The 16,401-nt window shown below is 38.5% G+C and overlaps 2 protein-coding genes across 2 annotated transcripts in view; one reads left to right on the forward strand and one right to left on the reverse strand.

Annotated features, from left to right (window-relative positions):
* Positions 1–234: 234 nt before the first annotated feature.
* LOC107749704 (wolframin-like) lies at positions 235–6,865 on the reverse strand. The gene is made up of 7 exons (XM_016564849.1): positions 6,713–6,865; positions 5,659–5,918; positions 4,889–4,946; positions 4,605–4,778; positions 4,327–4,404; positions 4,063–4,223; positions 235–2,849 (listed from the first exon to the last, which is right to left on the reverse strand). Exons 2-7 carry the CDS (start codon positions 5,908–5,910, stop codon positions 1,017–1,019), a joined length of 2,556 nt encoding a protein of 851 aa, XP_016420335.1. The 5' UTR covers positions 5,911–5,918; positions 6,713–6,865; the 3' UTR covers positions 235–1,016.
* Positions 6,866–12,980: 6,115 nt separating this feature from the next.
* LOC107749706 (janus kinase and microtubule-interacting protein 3-like) overlaps positions 12,981–16,401 on the forward strand; it is a 35,699-nt gene continuing 32,278 nt past the window's right edge. Inside the window, exon 1 of the mRNA XM_016564850.1 lies at positions 12,981–13,123. The gene's annotated coding sequence lies outside the window, so the exon portion shown is untranslated. The remainder of the gene's footprint in view (positions 13,124–16,401) is intronic.

Below are 16,401 nucleotides of genomic sequence, written 5' to 3' on the forward strand. Positions count from 1 at the left end.
AATTCATTTACTACATACAGTGTTTTAATATTGTGCAATGTACTGGTCAGATTGTACCTTCAATGCAGCCACAAACAATCAAAAATCTGTTCAGCAATGTTTAAGGTTTGAAATGTCTACTAAAATCTCAAACAGAGATTATTATTAATATATGTGACAATAATAATCCCAAACTTATAGAAAATAAAAAGATCTATACGTGTGTCTAAGAAAAACCTCTATTGTACTTTACAGTATTTTCACAGAAAAATCATTAATCATTTTCACATTTGTTCTATACGTCCTAAATGGGTTACATAAATCTTCAAAAGATACATTTTAACCAATCTAAGGCATAATAATGATAAAACGCAGACACACACTTGCACACACCCAAATAGTAATGAATTATCTTCCAATACAATAACTCAATTAAATATAATAGCAGACATTCAAAAGCCCTACAAATCAATAAAACATGCGGAAGCTAGTGAATGTAACCTCTCATTATAGAAAATTTAGTGAGTCCAGATGCACTGGTTTTTGGCAATTTAGGCATGGCTTTCAATTTCCCCATGATATACATATTCATATTCCTTAACTTTTTATTAAATAGTTAAAGGGGAATTAAATAGTTCAGGGATTGTAGTGGTATTTTATTTGGTTTCTGTAGCACTGGAGTGTCCAAGTCTGCATCTGGAGGACCACTTTCACGCAAAGTTTAGCTTCAACCCTAATTAAACACGCCTGAACCAGCTAAAGAAGTTCTTCAGGATTCCTAGAAAATTCAAGGCAGTTGTACTGGATCAGGCTGGATCTAAACTCTGCAGGATCGTGGCCCTTCAGGAACAGGACTGGGCACCTCTGCTATAGGTGCTACAGAAAGTTGTTCACTTTCATACTTGAAACAGACAAAACAAGATGACAACGCCTCTGGCGTTTTAATAGCACTTTTATCAAAAGCACTTTATCAAATATCCTTGCACTTCGAAATTCAGTCTAATACTGCAGTGTATGCCAATGGTCAAAAACTAGCTTCACACAGATACTTCTGTAGTAGCTACAGTACCGTCCACCTCAGCTGAGAGCAGAGGGTGGAAAAGGAAATTGAAGGCAAACGCTAAGGCATTTCTAGCGTTAACCCTCCAGTCCTGCTCGATCTTGACCTGTTGTTTTATTGGTACAAGCGGCGAGGCACATGTTTTGCAGCGCAAGGCTTTGAGCTCAAACACTGGCCATTTGCTGCCCAGTCTACCCTCAAGTACCGTGCTGAACTCCACCACGCTGCCTGAGCTGAGTGCCAGTAGGACGCGGCGAAATTCGTTACTAGCCCGTAGCACAATGTCTTTGGTGGCATCATCAAAATCTTGTGCCCCATTGCGCACCTTCTGCGGCATCCCCATAGTTACTTCAAACTTGTAGTAGTCGAAACGTTTGACATGGCACTTGTGCTTTGCAAGGGCCTTGAGCTGACACAGTGGTTCAGCGGGTCCTGTCTGGGTCTCTTCACAAGCAGGATACTCCTCGCCGTATAGACATCGAACCCAGTCTGCTATAAAGACGGGCAGAAGGTTGATGACAGTTTGCACGCCGTTCTCAATCTCAGTGACGCGGACATACTTAAACCGACCCTCCCATGTTACCCGGTGTCCCTCCAAGTGGCTGCAGAGGATCTGGGCATGTGCCATGTTACGCTCCTTCCATGCACGAGGGCCGCACAGGTCGCTGTACTCCTGCCAAGTCAGGGTGGAGTTGTATACCTTCATCCCCTCCGAACGGTACACGTAGAACCAGCTGAAGAGCACCAGAGCTGAAATCCACACAAGGATCAACTTGACCACACTGCTACGCCGCAAGGAGCGCAGCACTGCCAAGGGCGACACACTAAAACGTGTCCACCAGCGCAGCAGGACAGGCAGCACGCAAACGCACACCGTTACAATCATTTTGGTCAGTTCCAGGCCGAGGAACCACTGCACTAGCTGCACCAGCATTACGGCTGCTAAAGCCAGCGATAACACCGGCAAAGCAAAGAAGAAAAGGAGGTAGCCTACAGCTGTGCGCATAAGCCCCAATGCAGTGGACTCTTGCAACAGCGTGACGGACAGTTCACACCAGATGAAGCACACCAGGTAGGGCAGCAGCACACAGTAGGTGCCACGTGCACCACCTGCTGTGGCCATACGGGAACACAGGTAGACGAGGTAGAGATACAAAACACAAGGCACGCCCACATGCAGTACCAACCAGTCACCAAGGTGCATGCTGAACCAAGCGCCACCAACTATACGACCCACCCAGCCTCCCAGCAACTGATTCATGAATGCAGAAATGGCGGAGGCAACCTGGGAGAGCAGAGCAAATCTGGCATGCTGCTGTGCTGCTGGTCGCAGGCTTAAGTAGCTGCTTACAGTGAAAAAGACTGCAACCGTAGCCAGTTCCGAACATGGCAACCAGGACTTGTCTGCCACAGGAAATGAAAGGATGAGGAAAAGCGCAGAAAGGAGGAAGTATAGGTATGGCTCAAGGTGGTTCCGTGTGAAGTTGGACTCGGCCAGCTCAAGGTCGATCCCCTGCTCAAAATGAGACAACATGGCGGTCAGCGCTCGAAAGTTCTCCCATGCCTTGCTGTTCTGGAAGACTCGGAGCGTACAGATTACCATTGACACGAAGGAGAGGTAGAATATAATGAGGGGAATGACGAGGACAAAGAACTCCAGGGTTAGGTTGGAAATGATGAAGAGGAAGATGAGGGCATTGATGTGATGAGTAGGTATGAGAGCGCTAATCCACTGCATGCCAGCACGTGACGCCCAGTCAATCAACACCTCTTTCACCTCCATCACTGCGTGAAGGGGAAACTTCAACACCTGTAGGTATGAAGAAAATGATTTGTTTAGCCAAATATCATATTTTAGTACTGTATAATATTGGATGCGTCTCAAAACATAGTGAGCTGCTTAACTAAATAGTAGTGATGTCAAATGTCAGAAATATTAAGAATGTGTTGTCATTAAAGGGATAGTCCACCAAAAAATGGAAATATCATTGTTGTTCCAAGCCCATAAGACTTTCGTTCATCCTCAAAACATAAATTAAGTTATTTTTAATATTCTCTCACAATTTTTCTTATCCATTGAAAATCAACCCAACCAAAATGCTTAATTTCTTGACACAGTAGAACCGCATGGGGTTGGTTTTCATGCATCAAGCAAGCATGTTTTAGCTTCTGTGGATGTATTTGATGTTCTATGTATGTGCATTGATCTGTCATCCAATCTATCATTTGTATGTGAATTAAAAGCCTAAATTAAATCTGTTCGTCATATAAAGCGATCGACAGAAGACTCGGATTAAACCACTCAATTCATATGGATTTGGAATGGCATGAGGGTGTGTAAATTATTTTTGAGAACTCCAAATATCATGTACATGTGGCCTACTTTTAAGTAACAAAATAGATAAGACTCTTCATTCAAATTTAGTTTTCGTGTTGTACTTTAATATATGATTACTGTTTTGGTAGCGAACCCTTATTTATAGGGAAATGCTCTAACACTGATTATGTTGAACATGCCAAATATGCCAGACATGGAATAACATGCAGTGCGAATGACTGTATAAGCAGTTTTTTCTACCAAATTAAAGGGGTCATATGATGCTATTTTAAAGATCATTATTTTGTGTATTTGATGTAACAGAATATGTTGACATACTTTAATGTTCAAAAAACACATTATTTTTCAAATACTGTACATTATTGTAGGTCCTCTATGCCCCGCCGCTCTCAAACACGTCGTTTTCTACAAAGCCCCCTCCTTTGACAAGCGCAGTCTGCATCACTTCATACAATAAATAGGTGTTTTATATTCTGTGTTCTTATTCATGTATCGGCACATTAGCCAACATCCTGTGTGTAATCATCTTCTATTGTCTATGAAGAGCATCTAACATCAATTACTTAAATGGTATCCTAACCAAAGTGGAATCTTTTGTGTGGACAGCTGGCCACGTAGGCAGTACACAATGAGTCATCTCGCCAAGTTTTCACATTCATAGATTTAAGCAGAAATTTAATAACACCTTCTGATGCAAAGGGAGTTCATCTGGGTTCTTTACTGGTCCTTCATCATCATCATCATCATCATCACCAGCGACCCCTTCCATGGCAGGAGTTGGGGAAATACCCTCAGCATATTGTTTAGTATTCTCAACAAACTCTTCTACACCTACATAATCAGCCCCTGCCAGAGAACAGACACACAAATGCAGGACATTATATGCATATTAGACCACAAAGTCTAAAACATATTAGACTCTAAAGGGAAGATAACACAATGCATTCACCATCTCTTGTGACCAAACTCTCCAAAACTTTTCTTTGTTTCTGTGTTGGGGTTGAGAGAGGGCTGTTGGGAACGCCATCTAGAGGAGGAGGAGGACACACAATCATGTTAAATGTTCTGGAGATATTTACATATAAAATATCTGCATGAAGATTCTAATTTTTATTTTGAAAAATTATAACAGCAGGTTGGGGACAACACAAGGGTAATGACAGAAGCACTATTCTTTCAACATCGTCCAAACTTGTTGATCACAACAACAGATTCCTGATGTTTCACCTGTCTCAGTGTTGAGCTGGCTAACATTTTCCACAAGTTCAGCGGCAGTGATGCTTTTCTTCCTCTCTGGATTGAGTTTCCAGTACATGAGCAGAGCTGCTTTCCTTACACTGCGCTGAAAACGAGATTCACATGCCAGGGAACACACCTCCTCTCTGTTCTCAGCTGTGATGCCTGGCACAAACACACACGCAAATCCATTATACATTCAGGCTAAATGTAAGTACAGAGAAAGGGATGTCATATGTTTATAATCTAGATATCATAATACGTATCTGCTTTACCTCTTCTTTCACGCAAGCAACGCTGTAGCAGTTTCACAGTAAACCAGTCCAGTTTATACTAAAGATGTTCACACAGCAGATTTTCACACACATTTGTTTTTCAAATCAGATATTTAAGACTGACTACCTACACCATCTTATTTGCAACTGTTTGCAAATCAGATCAGTGTGTTCAGGCAATGTAGTCCTGGCGTATCTATGATAACGTGTTAAATGTAGCTGAGTGTACTACTCTTCCTTGATAGTTAAAAGCAGAAAACATAAGGAAGAAAAACATTAAGACAACTGACAACATATCAGTGCTCTTCATAAGGCAATTTGATGTTGTATTGTACTATTTATGACAAGTTTTGTGCATGTCAGCATTATTGTAGTATTATATATATATATATGAATATTTTAAATTAGCTTAAAAATCAGTTTTCATTTTAATTAAAATTTTAGTCATTTATTTTTATTAGTTTTGTTTTTTAAAATATTTTAATTTAGCATTCATATGTAGTTAAACTTATTTCTACTAGTTGCCAAGGCAACATTTTTAATTGTAAGTTTTTAAATGTTAAGTTTTTTATCTAATCTTTATCATTTATTTCTGCTTTCAGCTTTATTTCAATTACTGAAAACTATTTTTAATATTTTTAGTTAATAATAACACCACTGGTGTGTGTGTGTGTGGTAGAAGATCTGAACGAAGTCAATGGCTCATGACACAGGAACTTGGGGAATACCAGCATGGGAGTATGTGACATCTGAGCTGTGCCTTATCCAGCAGAGAGTGAATCCGTACCCTGTAGAGGAAAAGATGATTGTCCTGGAAAAGCAGTGGGGGAATTGCTGGCTGCATTCAGCTGGGCTCGACCTGTCTGTGAGGCGTGATGTGGGGGTGGAGTCATTGTTGAAGGGGAGGGGCTAGACATTGAAGAAGAGGACACTGGATGAATGCTGTGCCCAGATGCAGAGAAAGCTGTGGGGACAGGTGATGCTGGGGATGGCAGTGGAGATTCAAGAAGAGAGCCGTCCATTTCTAAGCCTAAAACAAAAAGACACAACAATCTTAATAAGTGCTTTTTAAAATAATGGACAGTTATCTTTTCATTGCTGTATTTTTTTGACCGCATCAGTTTCTTTTTTTTTTTCTTTCTTTTATATATATTTTTTTCTGAAATCCTGAAGTCCTACTTCTCCTTTCTAGCTAATCCTGCTGCCATAATAGAGATAACAAAAATATCCTTAAAATACACTATAAAACTTAAATTAAATTAAGTTGCATTTTATTAATATTACTAATTTATTTGTATTTTAAATGACTATATGTAAGACCCAAAAGAATGTTTTATTACATAAAAAGCAAATTCACACCGTTAATTTAAAAGTATGCTATTGTAACTATAGATTCTGAAAGATTCTTAGGGAGATCCCATATGAATTTATTATGCGTTTAAGATAGTTGAAATAACTAAAACTGAATTTCATGGAAACTACATAATGAAAGCCATTGTTACCATGGTAAATGTTTTGTAAACAGTGTATTTTGCACCACTTGGACATGCAAAAAAGGCTGAGCTGTCATTCTGTCATTGCTCAGCCGTGTCACCTTCACTACTGACCGGCAGAACAGAAAGTAAAGTTACACTCAAACAAACACTGATCAACAAGCACGGAGGAGCAAACAGAAGTACCTCCGATCACTTCCAAACGCTTAAACTGTTGATTTTTCTGTATGTCTGTGAACGCTCTTCACAGACATACATTACATAAATGAAACTACACAGCGAGTCTTCAATCACCGACTGCAACGACATTTCTTTCGCCTTTTTTTCTTACCTGTGCTCCTTTATCACTCCATCATAAGTATGACAGAGCTGCCTTTAGTGTATCCTGACACCAGACACAGTGTAACTGAAGTAAGTGATGAGCACACAGCGGACTGAGCAGAGGCCCGTCCAGATGATGCTTACTAAATAAACCCTCCCCCACTGACTGACTGGACCAGAATGTTGACAATGCCTATTCAAGTTCCTGTTGCTGCCTTCCCGGATTTTCAAAATAAAAGACCTGAAAAAATAAATAAATACAATAAAAAAAACTAAACTAAACTAAAATAAAAATATTTATTTTTGCCTAATTTTAAGACCCACAACCACACGAAAGCTGAAAACTGATCAAGTAATGTAATAATGCTAAGTAAATATGAATAATTAATAATAAGATAAGATGCAGAAATATTTTAAGGAAGTAGAGTGAACGCAAACCTCAGTAAATTCCAAAATCCAAAATCTAGTTCAACTTCATAGCCAATTCAATTTAAATTCCAACTCATGAATCTAAAGGGAGACAATTCTTAAATTATGAATTTTGTTATTGGTTTAGTTTGACTGATACAATGAATTTTATAACGGTCTGTCCAGGTAAATGTCATCCTTTCACCTCTAGTGCTGTGGACACCATTGTGATTGGTCTCTTACTAAACCCCAGTCTCAGGTAATGGGTAACCAGAGTTAAAGGCATATAGGGTTTGTGTTGTTAGAGGCAGCACTGTTTCAAATGTGAACCAAATAGTAGTGATTTTACATTAACAGTTCTTCTGGTCTCTTGTCACGACCGGCTCAAAGCCGTAACAAATGAAAGGAGGACATGCGGTTGGTAAGGTTGCAACAAATTATTTATTAACAAAAGAAATGAAAAATAACTGCCATTTCTGTTTGACACAAGATGTTATAGAGTCAGACAGAACAAGTCTCACAACTCATAACAGAATCCAAATAAACATTCCAAAACCAAAAACAAACACAAAGCAATCGGGAGCAAACCAGGCACCCCCACACCAACAAAGCCAAGACTTTTATAGCAGGAAGAACAGGTGGACATCGTTCTCTTGATGAGTCTCCTAGACACACCCACTAGCCCGGCCGTAGCAGGAAGAGCCGGAGACTCATCACACTCTAAAGATGTTTAATACAACTGCTGCCACAAGTCAAGTCAAGTCACATTTATTTCTATAGCACTTCATACAATACCGATTATGTCAAAGCAGCTTCACAGAGATAAACAGGAAATAGCAGAAGCAGTTGTGGAAATTATGAAGCTAGGAAGCTATGGGGACCTAGCTGTAATTCTGCTGTAAAGCAGCTCTAAAAGACAACAGTGTCATTATTTAGCTTAAGTACTTCAGATCAACAACAGTGTGGAGTTAATTGATCAGCTATTGACAGTTCTACAACAGGCAGCAATGTTGTTATTCAGCTTGAGTCAGTTCGGTGTTGATTCATTTCAGTTCAATACCAATGTCGATGTTGCAAGATGTCATTCACCTGTAATGCAGCCCTACAGAAAACAATAGTGCCATCATCTGGCTTATTTCAGTTCAAATTAGTTCTCTTCCAATGGTGTCAATCATTATGGTCATGTTGATAAATTACTGAAAGTTACATGTCTTTCAGACCCCTACTAAGCAAGCCAGAAGGCGACAGTGGCAAGAAACCCAAACTCCATCCGGTGACACAAATGGAGAAAAAAACCTTGGGAGAAGCCAGGCTCAGTCGGGGGACCAGTTCTCCTCTGGCCTAAATGAAGAATGGTGTTTATTGAACCGCGTTAAATGGGAAAAGGAAGAGTTGTAGTCTGTCCAGCAGGTAGGAAAACATGAAGGTAGAGCTGCCATTCAGCCATTAGTAGATGACTGGATGAACATCCTTCTTGACAAAACTAAGTTACATCCCAGCTGGTCCTGGCACGAGTCTGACACATTCATAGCTGACTGTAGGGATCAAAACCCTGAATATCCAACCAGGACCTCAACCGCGCAGTTGAGTTTCCGCACTAGAACAAGAAGATTGAGGCACTTGTTATATCCAAATACAGCAAAATTATCAATTGATAATTAAAAAATGTTGAGATTACCGAGATATAAATAAGCTTGAGGCAGGTAGGACAACCAATACTATTTACAAGACTCAGAATAAATGACACCCATTCTGAAACAACAAATTCAGCAATTAAATTTTACCTATAAGACTAGGGTCCTTTGAGATATAATGTTCCAGCAAGTTTTGCTTGATCGATTTCAAAATAATCGTATCAAAATTACTCAGGAAAATAAGATAAGATGTTGCAAAATGAGTACACCCTCCTGAAAGTTATAAAAAATAACTAAATAAAAAATGTTCAGTGCAAGTTAAAGGCAATTTTTGATCAACAGTTAGTATGTTATTCTTTGCCATTTTCTTGACAATTAAAAGTGTCACATACACTGTGAAAAAAAGCTGTGGTTGCCGGAATTTTACCGTAAAAAATACGGTAGCAACGTTTTAGGTTTTACGGTTTTAACTTAAATTTACAGTTAAATACCGTAATTTCATTAACTGATATAATGTTAATATACCAACCTATTGAAGTACTGAAATCTGTTTTGTACCTTTGTAATACACTGATAACCACCAAAAGCAGGTGCTGATGAGAAAGTCACATGATGAACCAAAGCCCAGCACAAGCAGCTTTTAAATAATAACACGTATAGAAGGTGCACAGTGTCATTCACACAAACACTAAACACAATCATGGTAACACATGAAACTGAAATAATGCAATAAACATTAATTTAACAACATTAGGTGTAACACACAACCCTAATATACATAACTGATAAGAAAAAACTAAGAAGAAACATAGTTATTTCAACAAAAAAACATCAAATTTGAAATGTAACGCAGGGAATTCTGGGAATGTCAATTTACGGTTATTCACTGTAAATTATACGGTATTTTTCACTTCCAAAAACGGTATACTACCGTAAAATTAATGTCCAATACATGTAATGTCCAATACAGTTTTTCACCGTATATAGTAGGGGAATTTACCGTTAACCATTTAACAGGTTTTTACTGTAGCATTTTTACAGTCTTTTACCGTTAAATTCACGGTCATTTTTTACAGTGTAGCCCATGGAATCCTTCTCAGGCATATTGCTGACAACAATGGAACCACTTGAGAGATAACTGTCATTGAGATTTTTTTCTTTGCACAAAGTGGACAGTGGTACAAGAGGAATACCAAATATGAAAATATAGCAAAAGTAACACAGAGATTAAAAAACAATGGACTTGCTAGGGGAGGAGTACAGTGAGAAGTGCCTGTCTCCCTGTTTTCCTTCAACATGACAATGATTATACATTTTCCCAATGTTAAAAATCTTCTGTACGTGGAGAAGTATTTCACCCAACTTAACACTCTTGGGGACCTGTGGGGGATTTTGTAGACAAATTGAGCAACACTCCCCATTTTAAGGATCTCAGAGTTAAACAGGATAGATGTGACAATTTGTCACTAACTTACACTCAATGCAAAGAGAGGTCAGAGCAGTATACTTAAAGTTATGGAGGACATATTATGGACTGAAATTTTAAAATATTACACGTTTATTGAATTTAATCAAGGGTGTACCCATTTCTGCAATCCTTCATTTAAACAAAGCTGGCTAATTCACTTTGTTTTACAGATCATAATGACATATAATGGCCCTTGCTTCAAATGTTTATAATTGTAAATTCGTAAAACTGCTTGGAATTATTACTCCATGCATCATGTAAAGCAAAAATGCATCAGAATCCATACTTTTTAATTTGATCTGATTTTATCACAACAAGCAACAAACAGGGACAGGAGTTAAACATGTTAAACTGAGGGCTGTTTGTGAGCATAGTGTTTAGTATGTGAGTGTGTGCAGTGCATGATCTTCAGCTAATGAGGAATGCGTGCTGTAACCATGGGAACAGAGCTTGCTGCATTATTGAACAGACAATCCAGAGCAGCTCTTCTCTTATATGATTGCTTTCCCTTGTATATGATGCACAACTAAGACACATTTACTCACCACATTTCCAGGGTCGTATATTTCTTAGTACTCTTTACTTACTCTCTTTCAAGTGTCATATCAACCAGTGAAGTGTGAAGACATGGTGCATGAATTTGAGATTCCCACCTGTCTTTTAAAAAAGAAGAAGAGAAAATAATGGCATCTGAGATGGCATGATGATCAGAAAAGGGAATTAGTTTTTTCGCTTGGGTTTTCTGTAGTTTTCGATCTAACATTCATGGGCAAGCATTACTGTGTTCAAGTTCACCAACAGGGACAATGAAAAGCGATCAGTCATGCCTCATTCGAGTTGGACTTTGTACCAGGGTTTAACTGATCAGAAGGTTCATACACACACACACACACACACACACACACACACACACACTTTACAAGCTTCGTTGAGTAATACAGCTTATAGCAAGTTTAAGATAATGAGCTTGTTATGAGTTTCACACACTGAGTTTTTTTCCCACCACAACTTTAATCATGTATGAGGAAAATAACATTTCTTTCACAAATTTGACCATTTTTATTTACTTAAATTATTATTTTTTAAAGTACATGCATGTAGTCTCTCCATTAATATGATTTTAAAAATCTGCATGGATATAAATAAATTAGTAAAATGCCCTTTAATGACTCTAAATGGAGTATAGGTCTGTGAACTAAGCAAAATTAATAAATCTGTGTAAGTCACCCCATTTTATGAATACTGTTGACTGGCCAATCTAAAAGTAATGGTGATGAAGAGTTTATTTCTCTGTGTATAAACCAAACTGTGTTTTTAAAATACATAGTATGAGTGCTTACTAAAACATTTTAGCATCAGAAATATACTTACCTAAACCAGTAGCAGTAACAATAGTAACAATGCAGTAACAATAACATGATTTTGTGCTATAAGTGCATTATAAGTGCATTTTAGAAGAAATTTTAAAAAGAGTTTATCTGAGACTTCTGTGTATACAATATCAAGGGCACAAATACTGAGATGTAGGACTCTAGAAAATATGATAATTTAATTGTACATGTTGTGTTGCATCTGTCTCTCACCCATTTGCGAGATTACTGTTCTTGCCAGATAATAGAAAAAAAATTTTTTTGAAGATACATTTTTTTTCTTGTCATACTTTCATTATTTTATCCTCCAATCCAAGAAGTGAAAAGACAAAAATCCAGAGAGAGAGAGACAGAGAGAGAGAGAGAGAGAGAGAGAGTTGGGCCTGAGGTAGTGCCCGCATATGGTGTTAATCATGCATGCTGTAATGTCTGTGTTTAACTGCACTTCAACATACGTATACAAGGAGAGACCGAGAGGCAAGCAGACAAGGAAATCTAGGTCAGAATGATGGCATTTTAGTGATGTTTCTGAGGCTGAGGTTGATTTTCCACTTCACTCAGCAAAGACCCACTGTCAACCCCACGCTCCTCCCTCCTCCTTACATGGCAGCGGTTGGTGGTGCTTTGCCTGCACTATAACTATTTCATTAATTCATGCTGAAATCACATTTTCCTCTCTCCTTATACTTTTATGACTTATTACCTGAGTTAATCAGTTGGGAACTTATTTGAAACAACCAATATCAGAAAGAACTGTTATTGTAAGTTGTCTCTTATAATAAGTGTGTTTGTTTTGTTTGTTTGTTTGTTTAATAACATTTATTGAATAACTCTCTCTCTCTCTCTCTCTCTCTATATATATATATATATAATAAATCAATAAATTATACATTTTTATATTAGAGTTAAATTTTATTTCAATTTTTAGACTTGATTTTATGTATTTTTATTTTTCATTATTATTGTTATTATTATTAATAATAACTACTATTATTATCATTACTGAAAAACAATAAACCTAGGGTATCCACATCACAATACACAAAATGTATAGCGATTACAGTTTAAGTTACAATTAACATAAAATAATGAAATACAGCACTATCATTTGTATCTGATAGTGAGGCTTTGCTGAGGAGTTTTGAATGACGTTCTTCACTGTGGGCGTGGAGGTGGTCTGTTAAATTACAGCTCCAAGGCTTAGTTTATGAATATTAGTTATGTAAAGCTGACGTTTGTTTATACATTCCAATTCCTATTGCTTGCCTTATATATATTCATTATAAACTGTTGACGCTGCATCGCTCCCTTCCAATAGCGAGAGCGCTGCTCATGAAGACCTCCACAGTAGTAGGATTCGAAAATTCGCCGTCGGATTTCTCTTGCATGTGTGTGTAGTGGAGACCCCTGTAACAGCATCAACACACCTCACCCTCACCTACACTTCCGCAACTGCTGCGAGATGCCGTGTTTCTCCGGACAGAGCGGAATTAAGGACACATTTTCGGCCTGCTGGACCGCGGACACCTGAGACGCTCACGGTAAGTTACTGGGGATCATACGAACAATTGTTCATTTATAACCGGGATCACTGCACGGTTCCATTTGATTCGCCAGCATACACACTGCTATGTGGTATTTCATTGTTATAAAATAAGTGAATAATTTAATGCGAATGACTGTATGCGCGTAATGAATGAATTTGGCTGTCTCATCACTTTCACCGGAGAGAGTTATTGATCCTATACCGGTGTAACACCGGCGCTCATCCCTTTCATCATCATAACCATATTTGATAGCAGTTGGTTCGGTAATGTCACAGTGACAGCTGTCCTCGTGATGCTTTGTAAACGGTGTAGTTCCAGATAGAACACGCATGATGTGTGTCGATTCTCTTTCATCGTTCGGCTGTCAATCACCCGGCGGTTTGTTTGATGTGTCGTGCTGGGGTTTGATGCTCGGAGATGTTGAGCTGCAGTGGGTCTGTGATGGCTGGTGCTGTGGGTGTGGTTCTGCTCGCCCGGTGCTGATGAAGTCTGCCTCTGTGTCTCTCTGGATGCACTGCTTACACGGAGCCCACGTTGATGGAAAACCTACGCGGAATTGTGTAATCGTGATTTCCATACCTTAAAAAGTTGTGGGAATTTCTGCAGGCTATGAATATATATTTTTCCTAGTTATGCTCAGCTTCAGAATACTGCAGAATGGGGCTAGTTGTCACTAGGTCTATGTGTGTGTTTTCTCTGTCAGTGGTTTTGTATTTTGGTTTCAGATGCCCAAAACCTTCTTTAAACTGGAATAATTAATTCTGTCATCATATCATATACATTTTTTTTGGTATGTTTGCTGTTTTAAAATAATTTTGTGATTGATAATAACTTTTTATTTTTTCATATTGTTTTATTATTATTTTATTTTATTGTAATTTTGGCTAATTTTGGTTTGATTATGTTTGACCATCAAATACTGGTCTGTAGCCAGTTTTGGACTTACTGTATGCTTGTTGGGTTTCTATAAATAAATATAGTCCAAATCAGGGGAGAAATATGCACAGATCAAGCAAGAAACATTAGTATGGCTGCGTATTTTGGCCAGAAGCGACAATTTAAAGTTAAAACGCCTTAATGATGGATTTGTTTCTTACAAACACACAGCTTTTCACTTCACAATACATTAATTGATGGACTGGAGTCATTTCAGTTACTTGTAGATTATTGTGATGTTTTTATCAGCTGTTTGGACTCTCATTCTGACGGCACCCATTCACTGCAAAGGATCCATTGGTGAGCAAGTGATGTAATGTTAAATTTCTCCAAATCTGTTCAAATGAACAAAAAAACTCATCTACATCTTGGCCTGAGGGTGTGCACATTTTCAGCAAATTTTCCTTTTTGAGTGAACTATTTGTTTACGGTTGCATTTCATAGTTTTTCTCTCCAAGAACAAGAACTATAACTGTTGGTTATCAAGTGAACTTGATAAACCTACACTGACCAGACCAGGACTGGATATTCGAATGAGCAACAGGGGCCTCTGATTGTCAGTGGCCCCCAAGACATGCAGTGCATGTTACCCACTAGAGCCGCCTCTGCCTAGCATGAGCTATAGATCACTTGAACAGGTACTGCATGCAAGCTGACCAGCCACTGGTTGTTTTTAGTCTTCAGATGTCAGCCTACAACAGCACACATTTCCTTATTGTTTTATACAAATTACAATTGCTGCTTAAAGCAGGATGGCATCTGCTATGGGGGCTGTTAGAGGTGAAGGGGGCCTCCAAATACAGGTATACAGGGTCCTCATAGGACTATAATCCTGCCATGGGAAAGGGTCAACTAAATATTTAAGGAAGATTTTCAAGTACAATTTTTTTGTCATTCAAACCTGTTCTGCATATGTATAGCCTAGATATCTTCTACCACATAGACTGAAATGGTTTAATCTTACTCTAACTTTATGCAGATAGAGGCTTAATGGAAGGTTTAAACAGAAAGCTTGAACTGTGTTCTCAGGACAAAAGTAATTTTTGTAAACGTCACATTGGTGCAAATTGTTAAATGTGTTACTTTTATTATGCAATTTACTTTTTTTTTTTTTTGATAGCCAGAACACTGTTTTAATATTTCGGTATGTTGCCTTTTATATGTTTTAAAGGGGGGGTACAATGCTGTTTCATGCATTCAGAGTTGTTTACACTGTTAAAGAGTTGGATTCTCATGCCAAGCATGAACAAAATTTAAAAAAACAATGACGGATGACAGAGTGTTTCTGTGCTAAAAATCTTATTTCCGGGTTCGTACAAGTTTCAGAAAGTTTTTTTCGATCCTGGCTCTTCATGACATAGACGAGGGTGGAACTCCTTATATGGGCATTTCTCCCGGAAGAGCACGCCCGCGCACGCATCGACCAGAGCGAGAGCAAGAGCACGGGACTCGCTCGGGAAGAATGTCTCTAAAGAAGTGTGTTTTTGTTTGTAAGGGAAAGATAACTTTGTTCAGCTTCCTAAAGAACCCAACATTATGTAAACCTCCGCCCACGGCGCGGCTCCAGGAGCTCGGCTTTTTCCGGAGAGAATCGTAAAGCTTTATCTTTCTTTTATAAATATGATAAAACTAAAGACTTTTTGGAGATATGAAGGATGCAGTACTACTCTATAGGTACTCAAGATTAACATGAGATTGGGTGAAACTGTGTGTGTTATGTGTTATGTCCCCTTTAAATTAAATAAGTACTTGTTCAGTAATTGTAGAAATAAAATGTAATTAAACTGTCTTTTTTTTTGATGTGTTGGCTAATTTATTTACTCTCAGGAAAAAGGCACAATATCAGTCGCTGAGGTGTTAACCTTTCAGAAGTTACTAATATGTACCATTTAGGTAGTGGTCGACCGATATATCGCCAAGGCCGATATATCGGCCGATATTTGGCATTTTTCAAATATCGGCATCGGCCGATAAGTTTTTCTGTTTGGCTGATGCGTTCGTGGCGGGACGTTTTTTTTGACGGGGCTGAGAACGGCAGCGCGTTTGCCGTCAGCATTCAGCAAATACGCATTTATATAATTTAAACAAATCTTTGAATGACTAATGAACATCTAATTTCAAAAACCTTGCAAACTTAGTCGAATCCAGCCGTGAGATCTTGTGAAGTGTGCATTTGTATCCTGCACGATTGCGTGTACTCTGCGTGACGGTCGGTCTGTGTGAATTGAATACGGTTCAGCTTCATCGAGACACGCGATCGACAAACTTCAAACTCGTGATTTCAAATTATGCTGCGCTTCATGCTTTTGCCCAATGTCATATTCATGTAATTTTCA

This window comes from Sinocyclocheilus rhinocerous, unplaced genomic scaffold (assembly GCF_001515625.1).
Source record: "Sinocyclocheilus rhinocerous isolate Xijiao unplaced genomic scaffold, SAMN03320098_v1.1 scaffold2938, whole genome shotgun sequence".
NCBI classification, from domain to species: domain Eukaryota; kingdom Metazoa; phylum Chordata; class Actinopteri; order Cypriniformes; family Cyprinidae; genus Sinocyclocheilus; species Sinocyclocheilus rhinocerous.